Here is a 17,658-nt window from a genome sequence, read left to right as displayed (position 1 = left end):
ATTTTCATTTCATAACACTGAGCCTCAAAGCATATTTAAACACCCAAAGAGCTCTGCCGTTGCAAGTTTTTCGAGCTGTAATTTTTCTCTCCTGCATGTTCTGTGGAATCTGCAGTTGTCAGGTTTCTTGAGCTTTGCTCCATCCATACTATCTAACAATGATTAATGTGTTTAAAGTACTAGACAGTGATCCTTGTATCGCAGTGAAGAGGGAAGCAAGATTAATGTTGGCAGGCTTTCATATTTGATAGTCCATGTGGTACTGTCGGTGAGAGTTACTTGATAGGATTGAAGTGCTTTTGGCATGGTGGTCAAATTAATTGGTCGGCTGGCTGCTCGTGATCCTTCGTTCTAAGGACCTCCTACTGTGTCCGTAAAATATGGAATAAAAGAAAGAAATGACTGCCTTATATTAACTTAATAATAATAATAATAATTATGATGATGATGATGATGATGATAATAATAATAATGAATAATAGTTGATATTTTTAGAGCCTTTTCCACTGGATACAAATTAAATTTGATTCCCTTTTGTTTCTCATGATGTTTGGTTGATACCAGAACTCTTTTCTTTTCCTTAAGATGTCCCGTAATCTGAGAAAATATTACAAAGTTCAAAACAGGAATGTATAAGCCAAATGTTTTCTCTAGTAAAAAGAAATTATGGATACATGTATCATCTTCACTTAGTTGATACACATATTTTTATCATCCACATGTAGCCTGTTGGCCACACCATTTCCAGAATAAGAGATTTAAAAAAAAAATGTCAGGGTGACGTAAACAGCAAATCATTGGCACTCGTATCTTTTTGCCAGTGTTTCAAATCAGAGCCTTATGGAATCATGTTAGAGTGTGTTGGATGTGGTACTCGCTAAATCTAAAGAAAATGAATAGGTGTTTTCAGCACGTTGTTTGAGGTAGTGGCAAGCGATAGTGTATGGTTCAGTTGCACGATTACACAAACTCTGTTCATTTTTTTTTTCTTGCTGATGGCAGATCCTGAGTTGATAAGAAATATGGAAGAGAGAGTGGGGGATTACCACATAGGTCAAAGGTGACCATATTCTGTGGTTGCATATTCAACAGATCTTCAATGTCAACTTATAACGTGTCTCATGTGTCTTTTGTAGTGCTTTTGAGACGTCCCTGAGGTAGAAACGATATGTAATCCCAGTCAATGTGGATAAACTGTACAAGCAGCAACATATGCAGCATGAAACTTTCAGGAATTGGAGCCGCTGCCCTTTTTCATGTTCATGGCATGAAACTTTCGCAAATTGCTACTGGCATTCCATGCATTGCGTAGACAGACACTTTGGTTTGCATTATATTTTCACAAATCCTGGCACCTGGTAAAATTCACAAAAGTCACAAACATGAAAATTTCTGGTCTTTACAGAAGCAAAGGAACATTGTTTGCATCTTTTTCTTTCGAAAATACAGTTGCAAAAATTAAAATACAAGAGTAACAGACATTTTAGTAAACTTTTATTTTGTACCAAAAATACCAATTAATTAGATCAATCATTTCAATACATGTTTACCGTAAATTGTTGTAGTTTCTTTTTTAGCTCACCTTGAGCTATTGCGATCGTTCTTCGTCCGGCGTCCGGCATCCGTCGTTTTTTTTACATTTTCATCTTCTTCTTGAAAACGGCAAGATCAATTTTCACCAAGCTTAGCAGGTAGCTTCCCTAGGGGGTTAGGATCTCAGTTTGTTAAAATGGGCGCAATGCCCCACCCAGGGGGGCCCAGGGGAGCCCAAACCCTTCAAAAATTAAGGAATCTTTAAAAATCTTCTTCTCTAGAACCAGAAGTGATAGAGCTAAGTTAATACTATGAGTTAGTATATTGATGACTGTAGTTTCAAGTTTGTTCACCGCGGAATCAGGGGTGCCCCCCTTGGGACCCAGGGGAGGGGGGTGGGGCGGGGTCCTAATGGGGCCTAAATTGTACATTTTTATCTTCTTCTTGAGAATCCCATGACCGATTTTTACCAAACTTGGCAGGTAGTATCCCTAGGGGCATAGGATCTCAATTTGTTCAAATGGGCACCGAGTCCCACCTGAAGGGCCCCATGGGGCCCAAACCTCCCAAAATTAAGGAATCTTCTCTAGAATCAGAATTGATAGAGCTAAGATAATACTATGAGTTAGTACATTAATTACTGTAGTTTCAAGTTTGTTCATAGCAGATCCAGGGGTGCCCCTCTTGGGGGTAAGGGGGAGGGGTGGGGAGGTTCAAATGGGGCCTAAATTGTACATTTACATCTTCTTCTTGAAAACCTCACGATGGATTTTCACCAAACTTGGCAGGTAGCATCCCTAGATGGTAAGGATCTCACTTTATTAAAATGGGCACCATGCCCCACCCCGGGGGCCCCAGGGGGGGCCCTTATTGTACATTTTCATCTTCTACTTGAGAATGCCTGGTCAAATTTTGGGAGAGCTGTAAATAATTAAGATTAGTGACTGCGTGAAAGGTGAACTTGCGATACTCAGGTGAGCGCTAGACCCGCGGGTCTCTTGTTATGACATGCTCCATGTTGCAGGGGTTGTTACAATGAACATAATATATAAAGATGCTTGATGAGATGACAGCCCATCCCTATGAAAGACCTATTCTCTGGGATTTACACACAAAAGACAGATCTTGAATAGAGCCTTCTGAAATTTTCCTAATAACCTCTTGTGAAACAGCTGAGGCTTTACCGTGTAGATCTGGGAATGCCACGTGGAAACCACAAAATATTCGTTAGATTTTGATGTGTTGCAATGTGGCCTCATGCAGGACGTGCAAGGACACTGTCAGATGCTCATTAGAAATCATATGTTGCATTTCAAATTATATGCTGCATTGGAAATCATATGTTGCATTAGAAATTATATAGAATGCTGCATTAGAAATCAGACGTTGCATTAGAAATCATATGTCACTTTGAGGATGCTCCAAGATTGTGGCCTTGCAGCCATAAAATTTCACCACTGTACCCTGGAACATTCTCTATACAGGCACCTCATCTTGCATTGTTGGGTATGTGGCTGTAGCTGCAGTTTTGTTTTGTTTGTCTTTAGTACCAGAAAGAATTGAAAGGAAACTACAAAAATATTCGGGGAGCACAGACCTCAACAAAACAGCTCACTTCCACTGCTCATATGCTGAAAATGACCCTCAATTCTCAGTGATACCATTTAGAAGCCTTTCTGTTGTGTCTCAGAGCATATCTCATTGCAGGTGGCTGCGTGCTGCACCATGTACACCTCAAATTCACACAGCTGGAACTCCCTTGCTTGTTGGCCCTATTTGCTGATGATAATCCTTACGAAAAAAAAAAAAAAGTATCCAGAATCCGAACAGATATCGGGATCACTAACAAAATTTAATCATCTGTACAACTTTTTCCGTCATTTTTTCATCCAAATCTAGTAACAGATTTTTTAGTTATTTTACAAACAGACAGACAGACAAATACACAAATGAACAAACAAATGCCATCAAAAAAGATATCTCCTTGGCAGAGGCAAAAAGTCCTGTTGTTCATCTCAAACAAAGATTCCGCCGTACGTACACAGTTCTGATCAAATGACTCTGCTTGAGACAGGTGCTTTCCTTGAAACGTTCATGGTCTTATGTCTCCTACAAACACAGGTGCTTTCAAGAGGAAGCTGGGCCAGTCTGGACGATGTCACGAAGCTGTTACCAGGCCCCTCATTCTCCACCCACAAGACTACCTCTGTCAAAGGTAAAAAGCAGACATGAAACATTGGCAGTAACCAGTGAATGCACAATATAGGACTTAAAGAGATCCACAAGTGAAGGGCTGTGAGATGGGACTGGGAGTATCTGGACAGACGTGGCATATACTGTAAAATCAGAAAAATTGATGGCATGAGTCCTTATGCGGATAAGAAGCAACAACATTTTTTTTTTTTGTGGGATGAAAAAACTTCCTCTTACTGCAGTGGTATTTAATGCATTGTGTAGACAAACACTATTCCTATGCATTTTACTTCCACAAATCTTGGCTCCTTGCAAAATGAGTGTAAATGCTAAATCTACTTCTATTGATACTGTGAACGGCCTGTTACAACTTTAGCTACAAGCTTCAGAATTCACAATTTTCACACCTATTTCTGCAGAAAATTACAGGAATAGATGAGGTCTGTATTAAAAATTCTACCCGTTCAACCATGCCTACCCAATTATGTGGTAAATGTAACACGTACCAGAACCATTTAGTCATTTTGTATGTCAATTGGGCGGACCTGATTATGTGGAGACTACTCTATCACAGCCTGTCATATCTGTCCAATATGACATTGCAAAAACAGCAAATATTCCCAGAAAAAGGGTGCAATGATGCATCACGGACAGCATGCAGTCTAGCCAGTTGAGAAAAAGGGTTATTGGGAACTCGAACTGGGACTCAAACTTTACTGCCAAGATGCCTAATGTGAATTTTGATCATCAAATTAATTTGCTGGTTTGATCGATGTTCTTTTCTGATCAATGCAGGTCACACTGGCAGTAGCTCTGCCCCAGAACCATCGTCCGAGCGTGTGGTCATGGTCTACTTTCTCGGAGGATGCACCTCGGCTGAAATAAGTGCTCTCAGACTTCTAGGCAGGATGAAGAGTAAGTTGTGCAGCCCCTCCCCCTCCCCCTCCCCCTCCCCCTCCCACTCCCAACCCATCCCCTTATCCCCCCATCCGTTTATCATTGTTCCCATGCTGGCTTCACAAACAGTCACAAAATGAAACTAACAATCACAAAATGCCTCATCCATAAATTTTGGTCCCTAGATGATAAGCTTGTGCTTACTTGTAATCATTGTGTGCAGCATTTTTTAATGATTATTATTTCTTTTTTAAACCAGTTTACAATTTCTTCATTTATCCTGTCTTCATGTGCAACCTGTTACGAAGTAAAAAGGATCATTACATGTTTGGAATTCCTTTTACCATGCAGTTATGATAGCTCATATCAATGCATTATTCAGAAAGCGCAAACATAAACTGTCATAAAGAAAGACGTTCCTTTTGATTTGCATTCAGTTGTGAAAGATGATTTTGCAAATAAAATCCTCTTATCTTTCTTGTCTGCAGACTATACATTCATTGTGGCCACGACATCTGTCACCAATGGCAACAAGTTGATGGAGTCGATCAAAGAAAAAGTCTGAGACTGGCATAAATGGTCTAGCATCTATGGTCACATCCAGGATTGAAGTTGATGTTAACTTTGATTAACTGGAAGAGAAAACTCCTTTATCTCCTTGGAGTAGCCATAAGCAGAGTTGTCTTTTTTATTACAAAACAAAAAGAAAAGAAAAGATGACTTGAGTATTCGTCAGTGGGCTGTACATTTAAAAGCTAAAGATATTTTCATGGCGAAATCACAGAATTAAACCCATCAGTTCTGAGAAGCAACATTTTTGTGCTTTGTTGCTTATTTCTTGAATGTTTATCATTTATTAGGAATACTTCTTTAGGTAGAACAAAATGTCTCCTTCATTTTAAGCCCTTTTTTGGCTGGATACCATATGCCGAATTACAAAAAAGCATCTAAACTTCAATCTGCAAGTGATCCTTAAGTTGGCAATGAATTATAGAAAGTTCTGTCTCAGGTTCTGACAAATTTTGGTGTTATGTTTTCTGATTTTGTGCAGATTTATCAAGCTTGGAACAGTTCCATGTATTTTTTTTCCTCCAATGTAGGACATGTAGTAAATTCAGAGTTGTCAATTTGAAAATAATGAGGTGATGATTTTTGCTCCAAAAAATCAAACCGTGACCTGATGGATTGACAATCTTTCAGGTGCCAATAAACAATATAGAGCATGAATATTGTCATTATCCAAAATTCAGTACTAATTAGACATGTTTACCTTGATACCTTGAACTCAAAATCCAAGGTATTCACACTGTCCAGAGTTGGGCATGTTAACTGCTTGCAGATTAGGAAATCATGCTCATCTGAATCACCAATAAAGGACCTTAACCCCATACAGTAGAAGTGGAAAATTTCATGGTGTTCAAAGTTAATGTGCATCCAGAAACTAGTACAAAAGTTTAAAAATGTGAATATTTTCACTTGCCATATGTTCCAGTAGTTGCTGTCTTGATTCCGAGGGATTAAAGACGCGCAAAGCTCATCTCACCCGGCCGAGCCCAAAAAAAATTACTCACACAAAAATATTCACTATGACAGTATTCATTATGAAGTAGCTGTTCCAACAGTCTATATAAATGTTTTGACATGGATTGTTGGAGTTGTAATAAGTGAATCACTAGTAGTTTGGGTTGAGAACTGAAACCCACGGCAGAATGCACGACTTCACTCTATGACGTATTACTCTCTTGTACAACCTCCTGCAAAATTGATGAGGAGTCATTAAGTAGAACAAATATTGCTGTGATGATGATGATACTTTCTGATTCGCACATACAAGTCAATCACCAGATTGGCCATCTTGCGGAGGTGGGATCTCATCAAGGGGTTTCATTTTGGCTCTAGAATGGACAGACTTCTTTCCTCGTAACTGATGTTTGATTTTCCCTCGAGGTTATATTGTCAGTATCGTCACATCAGTTCATCAGTGTCATATATATGGTATCTCGTACAAACGATATTTCTCCTGATTAGGTCGGCCTTTTCATTTCATTTCATTCATTTCATTGCCTTTAAACCCTTGAACTCGTCTTATCCAGTGACAGGGAGAAAATCTGAGGAATTAATAAAAAAAGAATAGAGTCAAGGGACCATCTCGATCAAGAAAAAAATTCAATGTGATGAACTCCACTTGCTCATCCTTACGACCATTAGCTTGAATGATAATTTCTATTGCACCATTAACTTATTCCACCTCGCATTTTGCTGCAAGCCCCCCTCCCAGCCATTTCTCCAGTTCACCAAATTTCCTTTGGTCTAGCCTTGTATTGTGTTCCTAATGGGTGATCCAGATGAGAATAATAGACTGGTCTGCAGTGCAGTGTGACTCCAGTCAGACTCTATTGATAGGCACTTGGCTAAACTGCTTATTAACAGTGGAAGCATCATTGTAAGCCAGTACTAATTTAACAACGTACAAATTGGACAGGCTGTAGCTACAGTGTGTGTGTGTGTGTTTTGTAGGCTCCTATCTGTGGATGGGATTACAAAGTGAAGCTGGTAGGGAGAGCACAAGTGGAATAAAGGGGGAAAAAAAGACTTTCTGATTTGCATAATTTGTATGAAAACAAGGATGTTATAAAACATCTTCAGTCAAATGCACAAAAATAAAGAAAAGAAAAGAAAAAAAATTGTATTCTTAAATGTCAATTTCTGAACATGGACCTTGGTGAGCCCATACTGATTTAAACTCAGAATTAGTCTTGACTCAGGTTTGGGGTAAGTCCAGATCTAAGGTTGCTCAGTTCAGCCAAGCCTGGCCTAGCACATTCCTATAGTAGGTCCTGATGAGGAACCTTCATACAGTGTATTGGTTTCAAAGCCTAGATTGAGCCAAGACCAATCCGAGACCAAGGCGCAGTGTACAATGACTGAGGTACAGTACAGGAATACCGGTACATGAAGACTGCATATTATGTTGAAGCACAAATAATCTGTGGGTAGTGGTCTGAAAGTCATGACTGTTGATTGGAATTGAAAAACTGTCTCTGTCAGCCAGGTTTACTCGTAAATTCAAATTATTCCATTTGTAAATTAAGTTCATGTGCCCTGGTGTATAACCATGTGTAACAAAAATATTATTATGCAAGATATCCTGCTTGTACATTGTGCAATAGATAATAATAAAACATTTTATAGCATAATCCTGTGTATTTTAGAAGAAAAAAAATTTTTGTGTGTTGGCTGAAATGGTTATTATTCCTGAGATATGGTGTATGTGTGTGTATGTGTGCGTGTTCGTTCAGTTTGGAAATAAAAAACAGAGGACAAAATTTAGAGTGAGTTGTGCATGCTGTAAAACCAAGGAGTGTAATACCGTAGTAAACATGCAAAGTAAATGTTAAAGAACAGTGCGGTGTACGTGGTCCTATATTGGGCTGCCCCCCACCTCTCAGAACTGTGCCATCAGAGGGAGCTGATGAGTGGAGGTGGGACATTGAGAAGGGATATTTGCATTCCAATACCCTCACATCATGTCTTGAGTGAAAGATAAGCAATCAAACTCTTGAATCAGTCTCAATATCAGCTTATGCTTCTAGAGTAGAAGTCTTTTATCGTGAAATACAAACAGCATTTTGGTAGCACTTGTGAGGAAAGTTTCTTCAGCTGACAAGCAGAAAGAGAAAAGAAAAGAAGGCCTCTTACCCGCGCAAGGCTCTTACATGCAAGGCTCCGAGACCATGGAGTTGATAAGTAAAGCCAGAAGTCCAATAATCAAAACATTTTAACATAGGCAGTGAAACAAATTATTTTCATGCAGTGACTTTGAAAACAAAGAGTGAGAGACAGAGTAATGGAGAGGCAGAGAGAGAGAGAGAGAGAGAGAAAGAGAGACATACATGTATATAATAACATAAATTGGGAAAGAATGACAAAAAACATGCTGGCAATATTTTACACTTTGAGGATAAAACATGTCAGAAAAGTTTTAATATAGATTTAAGGTAACTCTTATTTCTGGCATATTCAATAATCATTGACAAATGAAACACTTCCTTGTAATTTTTTTACTTAGTCTACAAAATGCAGACCCTGCATTGTATTACTTTAGTTACTCTTATATATATTACATGCTGAGCTTCATGACAAAACCAACAATGATCCAGCATATATGCCTTATTTTAAAGAAGTCATGCTCAGTTCATATAGATTTTGTCTGTAGAAAATGTGCACTAGGAATAAACAAAACCAAGTAAGAAAGGAAAGTTAAGAGGACAAGTTTATCCAAAATTAATATATGTGTGGATTAAGTGGAAAATGCAATACCAGTCAAATACATCAGTGAAGTTTTAGGAAAACTGGACAATCCATTCAAAAGTTATAAATTTTTAAAGTTTCAATGCCACCATTGCTAGATGAGAAGACTACTGCATTTTGTGATATCACTGTAGGACAATGATATTCAGAAAATATGTAGAGAATTTCACAAAATTTCATTTTTTTTTTTCAATGAAAAGTACACATTCTCTTGACTGTCTTCTAATGAAACAATGGAGGTACTGGAACTTAAAAAATTAATACCTTTTGAACAGATTGTCAAATTTTCATCAAACTTTCACGGCTGTGTTCTACTAGTTATGCTGGATTCATTCAATCTTCACATTACACTTGGGCAAACTTGTCCATTAAGTAGTGCAGCAGTGCTGTGCTGACATTACACAGCATTGTCTTACTCTTTAATATTGCCATTGATTGGGTGATGAAACTAACAAATAAAGACCAGAGAAGAGGTCTTCACTGGACAATCTTCTCATCACTGGAAGGCCAGGGCCCTATTTCATAAAACTTATCAGTGACAAGTTGTGATAGTTGATACAAGCTACTGAAATCCTTGCGTCTGATTGGCTGAGAGCAAATTTGTATAGAAATGTGGCAGTTCTCACTGATAACATGTTCTATGAAACAGGGCCCTGGATTAATGCAGATGATATTACACTTTTAGTTCATACACACCAACACATACAAGAGAAAGTTAGGCGTCCAACCTCGATGAATATTCCCAGCAAATTGGTATAGCCCTAACAAAAAAGTCCTGTGGTACTCCCTGTGGTACTTGTCGGTACCACACAATGTACCACACACTTGTAATGTTACCACAGGAACTGTGTGGTACTGTACCACAGGCTTGTAGGGTACTCCCTGTGGTACTTGTCAGTACCACACAATGTACCACATGAATAAATGTTATCACAGGAACTGTGTGGTACTGTTTTACAGGCTCATGTGGTACTCCATGTGGTACTGGTCAGTACCACACAATGTACCACACAAATATATGTTAACACAGAAACTGTGTGGTACTGTGTCACAGGCTCGTGTGGTACTCTGGGATGTACCACAGGGCAGTACCACAGGACATTACCACATGAAAGTACCACAGGACAGTACCACAAGGCAGTACCACACGAATTGTCCTGTGGTATTTTGGGACGTACCACAGGACAGTAACACAGGAGCTGTCCTGTGATATTTTGGGACGTATACCACAGGACAGTACCACATGAATTGTCCTGTGGTATTTTGGGACGTACCACAGGAGAGTACAACAGGAAAGTACCACAGGATAGTACCACAGGACAGTACCACACGACTTGTTCTGTGGTATTTTGGGACGTACCACAGGACAGTACCACACGACTTGTCCTGTGGTATTTTGGGACATACCACAGGATAGTACCACACGACTTGTCCTGTGGTATTTTGGGACATACCATGTACAGGACAGTACCACAGGAAAGTACCACAGGATAGTACCACAGGACAGTACCACACAACTTGTCCTGTGATATTTTGGGACATACCACAGGACAGTACCACAGGAATTGTCCTGTGGTATTTGGGATGTACCACAGGACAGTACCACAGGTTAGTACCACAGAACAGTACCACACAACTTGTCCTGTGGTATTTTGGGACATACCACAGGGCAGTACCAGAGGACAGTACCACAGGAAAGTACCACAGGATAGTACCACAGAACAGTACCACACGACTTGTCCTGTGGTATTTTGGGACATACCACAGGATAGTACCACAGGACAGTACCACACGACTTGTCCTGTGGTATTTTGGGACGTACCACAGGGCAGTACCACAGGACAGTACCACAGGAAAGTACCACAGGATAGTACCACAGGACAGTACCACACGACTTGTCCTGTGGTATTTGGGACGTACCACAGGACAGTACCACACGAATTGTCTTGTGGAATTTTGGGACTTACCACAGGACAGTACGACAGGAATTCCTGTGGTAATTTTCGACGTATACCTCAGGAGACTACCGGTACCACAGGAAGATCATATGGCACTGTTCCACACAGAAGTACCACACAGCAAATTAAATGCATAATATCACACAGTCGCGCCCCATAGCAATACCACACAACAATACCACACATATACAATAGGAAGTACCACAGAAAAATACCATAGGATATTCTTTTTTTTCTTAACATTTTATACCAGAGGACGTACCATCACATCAGGAGAATATCAAACAGCAGTACCACACAGGAGTACCACACAGGAAAATTGTAAGGCAGAACCAACTGAAATAGCAAAAATATAAACAAAAAAGCACATATTAATATTCCTAAATTAATTGATAGATGGGTTATGCTGTGAATCATAGCAATTAGTTTGCCATTACTTAACCTGTCCTATACTCCTACAGTATTACCTATTTAGTGAAAGTGCTGATGTAAAGCATGAGAAATTTCATAAGGACTTCTGTGGTACTCCTGTGGTACTCCTGTGGTACAAATTTTTACATAGTTCATGAATATTCATAAAAAGCACTCTAGATTTTAGAAAATACATTAATGACTTAAAAAGTCAAAGTATTAATGATGGCACTTACTTTGAATTTTATAAAAGATTGTCTAATTATGTTATGTTATTCCCAATATCATAGATATTCTTATGAAAGTGTAATTTCATATCTTGATAATAAAGTATAATCTAGTTAGTAACCATGCCTTAATGCTTTACGGATAGACGGCCATATATATATGTACTGATACGGTTGATGGCTACCTAGGAATAGGATATGACTATATAGATCTATTATAGCACTAGAATGGCACTTGGCCATTAGACTTTCGTTTGAGGATTAGGAGTAGGACAGGTTATTAAGTAGGGCCATGTTTGTCCTGAAACCCATCACTCACCTATCAGGAATATGCCTTGATATGTGGCTAAAATTCTCCCAGATTTTTTTTCTTCGATCTATCCTGTGGTACCATGGTAATGCTGTGTGGTACTGCCCTGTGGTAATGCTGTGTGGTAATGATCAACCTGTGGTACTGTCCTGTGGTACTGTCCCAAAATACCACAGGACAGTTCCTGTGGTACTGTTCTGTGGTACTAGTCCTGCGGTACTGCCCTGTGGTACGTCCCAAAATACCACAGGAATTCCTGTGGTACTGTCCTGTGGTACTGTTCTGTGGTACCGGTCCTGTGGTACTGCCCTATGGTACGTCCCAAAATACCACAGGAATTCCTGTGGTACTGTCCTGTGGTACTGTTCTGTGGTACCGGTCCTGTGGTACTGCCCTTTGGTACGTCCCAAAATACCACAGGAATTCCTGTGGTACTGTCCTGTGGTACGTCCCAAAATACCACAGGACAATTCCTGTGGTACTGTCATGTGGTACTTTCCTGTGGTACTTTCCTGTGGTACTTTCCTGTGGTACTTTCCTGTGGTACTGTCCTGTGGTACTGTCCTGTGGTAATTACCACAGGAGTACCACAGGATTTTTCGTAAGGGAGAAATCAACCATAAGAAGACAGAAGTAATAATTCTCATCTCTAATCCACTACCGGTACACGTGAATGAAAAAGATCTTCCATTTGCTGAAGAGTTTACTAACCTGAGCAGCACACTTAGGAATGACGAAGGGGCTGGGAAAGTCATCGAAAATTGACTCAATAAAGCCAGAATTGTATTGAACATGCTCCATAATCTGTGGCGGTCCCAGCAATACAGAGATAAGACCAAGCTCAAGATATATTACGGCTGCATCCTCTCTACTCTGTTGTACGGCTCTGAATGTTGGAGAATAACAAGATATTATGATCTCCAGAAGCTGTCGGGTTTTCATACCAAAAGCTTGAGATGCATACTGCGTATATTCTGGCCCAACACAATATCCATAACGAGGAGCTGTGTGAGAGATGCCATCGGGAGAGTATGGAAGATACACTTCTGACGAGAATGAGATGGAGGCTGATGACATAACGAGGACAGCTCTTCATTGGACCCCTTGGGCCCCATTTCATAAAAAGTTGCCGTGATAACAACTCTTGCTGGAATGGCAGTTGTCATAGTAATGACAAGAATCCAGCTTCCTGATTGGCTGTTGCTATTTGAAGTTGCCATTCCAGCAAGAGTTGCCATCCTAACATTTTTTTTTTTGAAATGGGGCCCCGAAGAAGGAAGGAGAAGACGAGGCCTCCCAGGAACGCCTGGTGACGGACAGTGGAAAATAAAATAATTAACCTCCACCAGACCGGGGGATTACTGCACAGAATATGGCCTAAGAGAGACCAGTGTAGAGCTTTTGCTGCTGCCCTACATGCCAGGAGGCATAATGGACGATGAGCAAGTTGTCCTTTTAAAGAGGAAATCCATCCCCCAAATTAGTAAACTTAAAAAAAAAGAGAGAAAAATATTTCGTACAGAATGATACAATAAAATGACAAAAATCAGATAAGGAAATAAGGAAAATATGACATTTTGAAATTTCACAGTTTTTCGGAAAACATTTCGTGACCAATCCTTATGAATATTCAAATCAGCAAGTTGACGATGTCATACTCTCACAATTTCTTATTTATTTCATACACAGAAATAACAAGGATCTCGTATTTCAGCTGTATAGATTTAAGACTTGTCTAAAAAAACACCCAAAATAAAAAAAGAACAAATGTTAACTCTGATGTATCTTGGTATGGGAATATACTTTTACTTGTATTAGCTAAAAATAACAATTTTTATGAATTTCATACGGACATACATGAAAAATTGTGAGGGTGTGACATTTGAAAATTCATAAGGACTGGTCAAAAAATGTCCCCCCCCCCCCAAAAAAAAAAAAAAAAAGTGAAATTTCAAAATGTCATATCTTCTTTATTTCTTATCTGATTTTGGCAATTTTTTTATCATTCTGTAGGGAATATTTTTCTCTTTCTTTCGAAATTTATTTATTTTTGGGGTGGATTTCTTCTGTGAGTGTCTGCTATGTTGTGCACAATTTACTCAGTCAATTTGAAGAACTGAAAAACACAGCAGCAAAAACAAACAAAACACCAAAATAGAAAAAAAGAGCTGTTTAAAGAGAGGAGGTAATACAAAGTAGGCAACATATTCAGGAAAAAAAAAAACCATCAGCAAAACCAACCATTGTAAGCAGAAAGCCAGTCTGTGGGTGTTTGGAAATAGATAACTTGATCACATGGCAGCATCTCACATTGAAAATCAAATCTGTTGATAATATTATTGATGCGCTCATTAAAAAGGAGCACATAATTGGAGTTTTATGGATCTTAGTAAAGCATTCGACACTATTGATCATGACATTCTATTTGAAAAATTATACAGTAATTATGACATGAGAGGGATTACTTTGTCGTGGTTTAGAAGTTATCTAAGTCATCGAAAACAATATGTTGCATTTAAATCCAGTCACTCATCATATTTGAACGTGTCATGTGGTGTCCCTTTTAAACTAACCCTTAAATCCCTCCTACAATTCCATTATCCGATCATTTTAATTATTTTTTTTAAATAATTATTGACAACCCTCTTTCGACCAATCCGCTTACCTGTCCCCAACTTGACCCTCTCCTCTCACCTGCGTAACCTACCTGCGTCTCTAACCCAACCTGACACTCTCCCTTCCTCCTATTATTTATAAAACAAAACCTAGATTCGCTTTGAGCCCTTTAACTTATTCATCCAGTAGGATTCCCGATTTAACTCACACTACCACAATATTCTCGTTAAACACCTCAACTCCTCGTCAAACATATACTCCTATACATCCTGCCGGTCCTATCTATTTCTTTACCCCTTAAAAATCACCTGCTGTCTATCAAATGTCCTTCTTCTTTATTCCCTTTGTCTGATTCCCTACAATGTCCTACCATGCCCTAAGCCCGCGATCTGAACCTTATTCCTTTCCCTTGTATTCCCCTTATTCATTCACCCTGTGCTTTGCCCTATCTTCTTCCCGACCCTCTAAATTCTTATTATTCCCTTTAGAATGCCCATCCTATTCGGAAGCCCTCTATTTTTCAGCTCGTTACATCTTCCCCCCTGTTCACAGAATGATGTCCTCATCATTTCGCATCAGCCCGGTTTGTTTTCCCTACCCTTTAACCAGGAATGCTTGTGGTGAACCAACACTGTCATATCGCCAGCCACTGCCCGCGAAAATATTTACAACATATATGCATAACATCAAACCCTAACCACATTACCACATAAATTTCAAATAACACAATGGCTACTAAGCTGAATACTCATGACATTATACACTATACAAACTGAGGCACAGCGTTCTGGCTACGAAACCTCCATAAAGAGGCAGCCACATGATTAACCAAAACATTTCCCGAATTTCTTACCACATACACTGGTTGATGCACGTGAATACAATCAAATAAGCACATCTCATAATATTAATGTCACTAGCAAAATCAAATATTCGTCAACTAAAATGATGACTGGGTGGGCTAAATTCTGACCATCCTTCCTACATAAAAACATCACATCAATTTTCCGAAGCACATCTCATTAATTGTTGATTCATTACAACAACAACAAAAATACTATCCTCCTTCACTACACCGTCAACTCGATGACCAATCGATTATGTGATGTGGAACATCAGTGACCGCCCCTGAGGCCTTTATCCATTAACAAATTAACAATATTCCCTATGCGAACGTAAGGGCAGCAAACTGGTAGGCTAAAATTGGCCAATTTCCTATTCAGAATTGCCACATTGACTTGTCAGCACAAATCTCCTTAGTCCTTGAAAAGGTACAACAAAAATATATCCCTAATTCCAACTCCGTCACCTTAATGACCAAATCGATTAAAAAAGATAGCACATCAACCGACCGCTCCGTAGCACAAAACACAACATTATCCAAACATTACATTATAAAACACAAAATATAATACAGCAGAGCCAGCAGGCTGACTTTGGGCCATTCGCCTATTTTGGAATTACTGTATTGATTTATGAAAATCACAAATCTGCTTATTCTCTAGGGCGTCCCCTCTGTGGAGACTCCGCATCTTCCTCCAATTGGAGCATAATGAAACGTAAACACTCCGCAATATAGCGCTTTGTAACTCTTCTCACATTATCATTACAAAGCAACACTAAAACCAATACAACAATACTTTCTGTTACAGACAAGAAAGCAAAATTACACTTCACTAACAAAACTATACACAAAACATGAACAATAGTGGACCTAATCAAGGTCTCTACAGCTGACTGTGCAATACCTCTCTTTAATTTGGAATATGCCAGCCTCTCGGGAGTGCGGGCGCACCTTTGTGATCTCCTTCAAAGGAGGATCTTCCTCTAACGAGGCGGCTTCTGGCTCGTCCCGAGGGGCAGGCACGTCCCCTGGGCTTCTACTTATTCCTCAACTTCTCCATTACACCGTTTAATATCTACTACCTCTTCAAATTCAATAACGCATTCTTCCCTATCATCGCTGTCTCCTTGGTGTCTACATCGTACCTCTTATTTTTCTCTTACACCTACTGGTTGGTTTCCGACACCAGTGTTTGCGTAGGTTCAAGACTCCTCTTGGGCGGGCAACATACTTATTGGAAAAAATCGCCTCCTCATATGAACCCATCCCCAATAATGCACCTAGGCCTACTGGTAATCTTGGGTGCTGCCCATGAAGCGTCATAAAAAAGGGAAAATACCCTATGGTGCCATGCTGAGCGCAGACGTAAGCGTGAATGAAAATAATCCACCAATATTTGGCAATAAATTCTTTCCAAACTTCGTTACCCAAAACTGCACAAGCGTCAGCCCACTCATTGTATCCCAGAATTGCTTGATCATAGCCCTACCTATGAATGCTGTGCCTCCGAACAATTTGCTTTAGCTATCCCAGGGAAGTGTCACCTCCCTGGCTATCCTAACCACTGTACAATACTCAATGATAATCAGCCTCAAAACATATAAGCTGAAATTGAACAATCACTTCAACATCACAATTCTCAACAACAAACAAATTGCCAGCTACTATCAGACCAAGAGGAGATTTTATTTTCTAATGCATCATTTTGCATTATTTATAATTAATCAAAATTTATTCAAAACATCGTGCGGATAAACGCTGCAGGAAGGTCGTGAGTTCTGTCCTTCCCTCTACTCTCCCGCCCCAGCTCACCCCCTTGGGCTGGGGCTACCAGCGGCAGGGGATGGCTGGGCTCGCGCCCGGTCTGTAAGACGCGAGGGGATTTGGTTAGTGCACTCGTATTAATAGACACACCTGCCACATCACCGGCAATTAGTTAAGTTAATTTGCGGACAAAAATTAAGAAAACGTTACATCAAATTCATAAAGTTAATTTGCCTTTTATTCAAGGGGAAAATCTCCTCTTGTTCAATCAATTTCTATCAATGATTACTTGACACTGGCGATTCAAACACTGTTGCACAATAACTGGGCATGCGCATTATTACAATCTCATCTCGGTTACTGCTTACATACAGCTTCGGGTGCAAGTGCAAAAAAAAGGGGGGGGGTTAATTGGGAAGGGAAATTGTCCGCGATTCAGCCGCAATCATTTACGGAAGTCCTTTCTTCGCTCGGTCCTTTTCGCTGGCGCTACACGTAACTCTGTTGGTGGCTGCCTTCGTCGCCTTCGACCCGTACTGCTACCGTCGCGCCGGTGGCTCGCCGCAGCATCTCCATGACGGCTGGTATACGGCT

General features: G+C 39.8%; 1 protein-coding gene across 1 annotated transcript in view; it reads left to right on the top strand.

Moving 5' to 3' along the window:
- LOC139725590 (vacuolar protein sorting-associated protein 33B-like) overlaps positions 1-5,294 on the top strand; it is a gene marked incomplete at its 5' end in the record, with an annotated part of 30,213 nt that extends 24,919 nt beyond the window's left edge. The window contains 3 exons of the mRNA XM_071636681.1: positions 3,655-3,748; positions 4,522-4,641; positions 5,112-5,294. Of these exons, the coding sequence (XP_071492782.1) occupies positions 3,655-3,748; positions 4,522-4,641; positions 5,112-5,188 (291 nt within the window). The remainder of the gene's footprint in view (positions 1-3,654; positions 3,749-4,521; positions 4,642-5,111) is intronic.
- Positions 5,295-17,658: the final 12,364 nt, after the last annotated feature.

This window comes from Diadema antillarum, unplaced genomic scaffold (assembly GCF_040938485.1).
Source record: "Diadema antillarum isolate AM-2024a unplaced genomic scaffold, OU_Dant_1.0 seq00000050_RagTag, whole genome shotgun sequence".
Taxonomy (NCBI): Eukaryota; Metazoa; Echinodermata; class Echinoidea; order Diadematoida; family Diadematidae; genus Diadema; species Diadema antillarum.
This window is presented reverse-complemented; position numbering and strand designations above follow the sequence as displayed.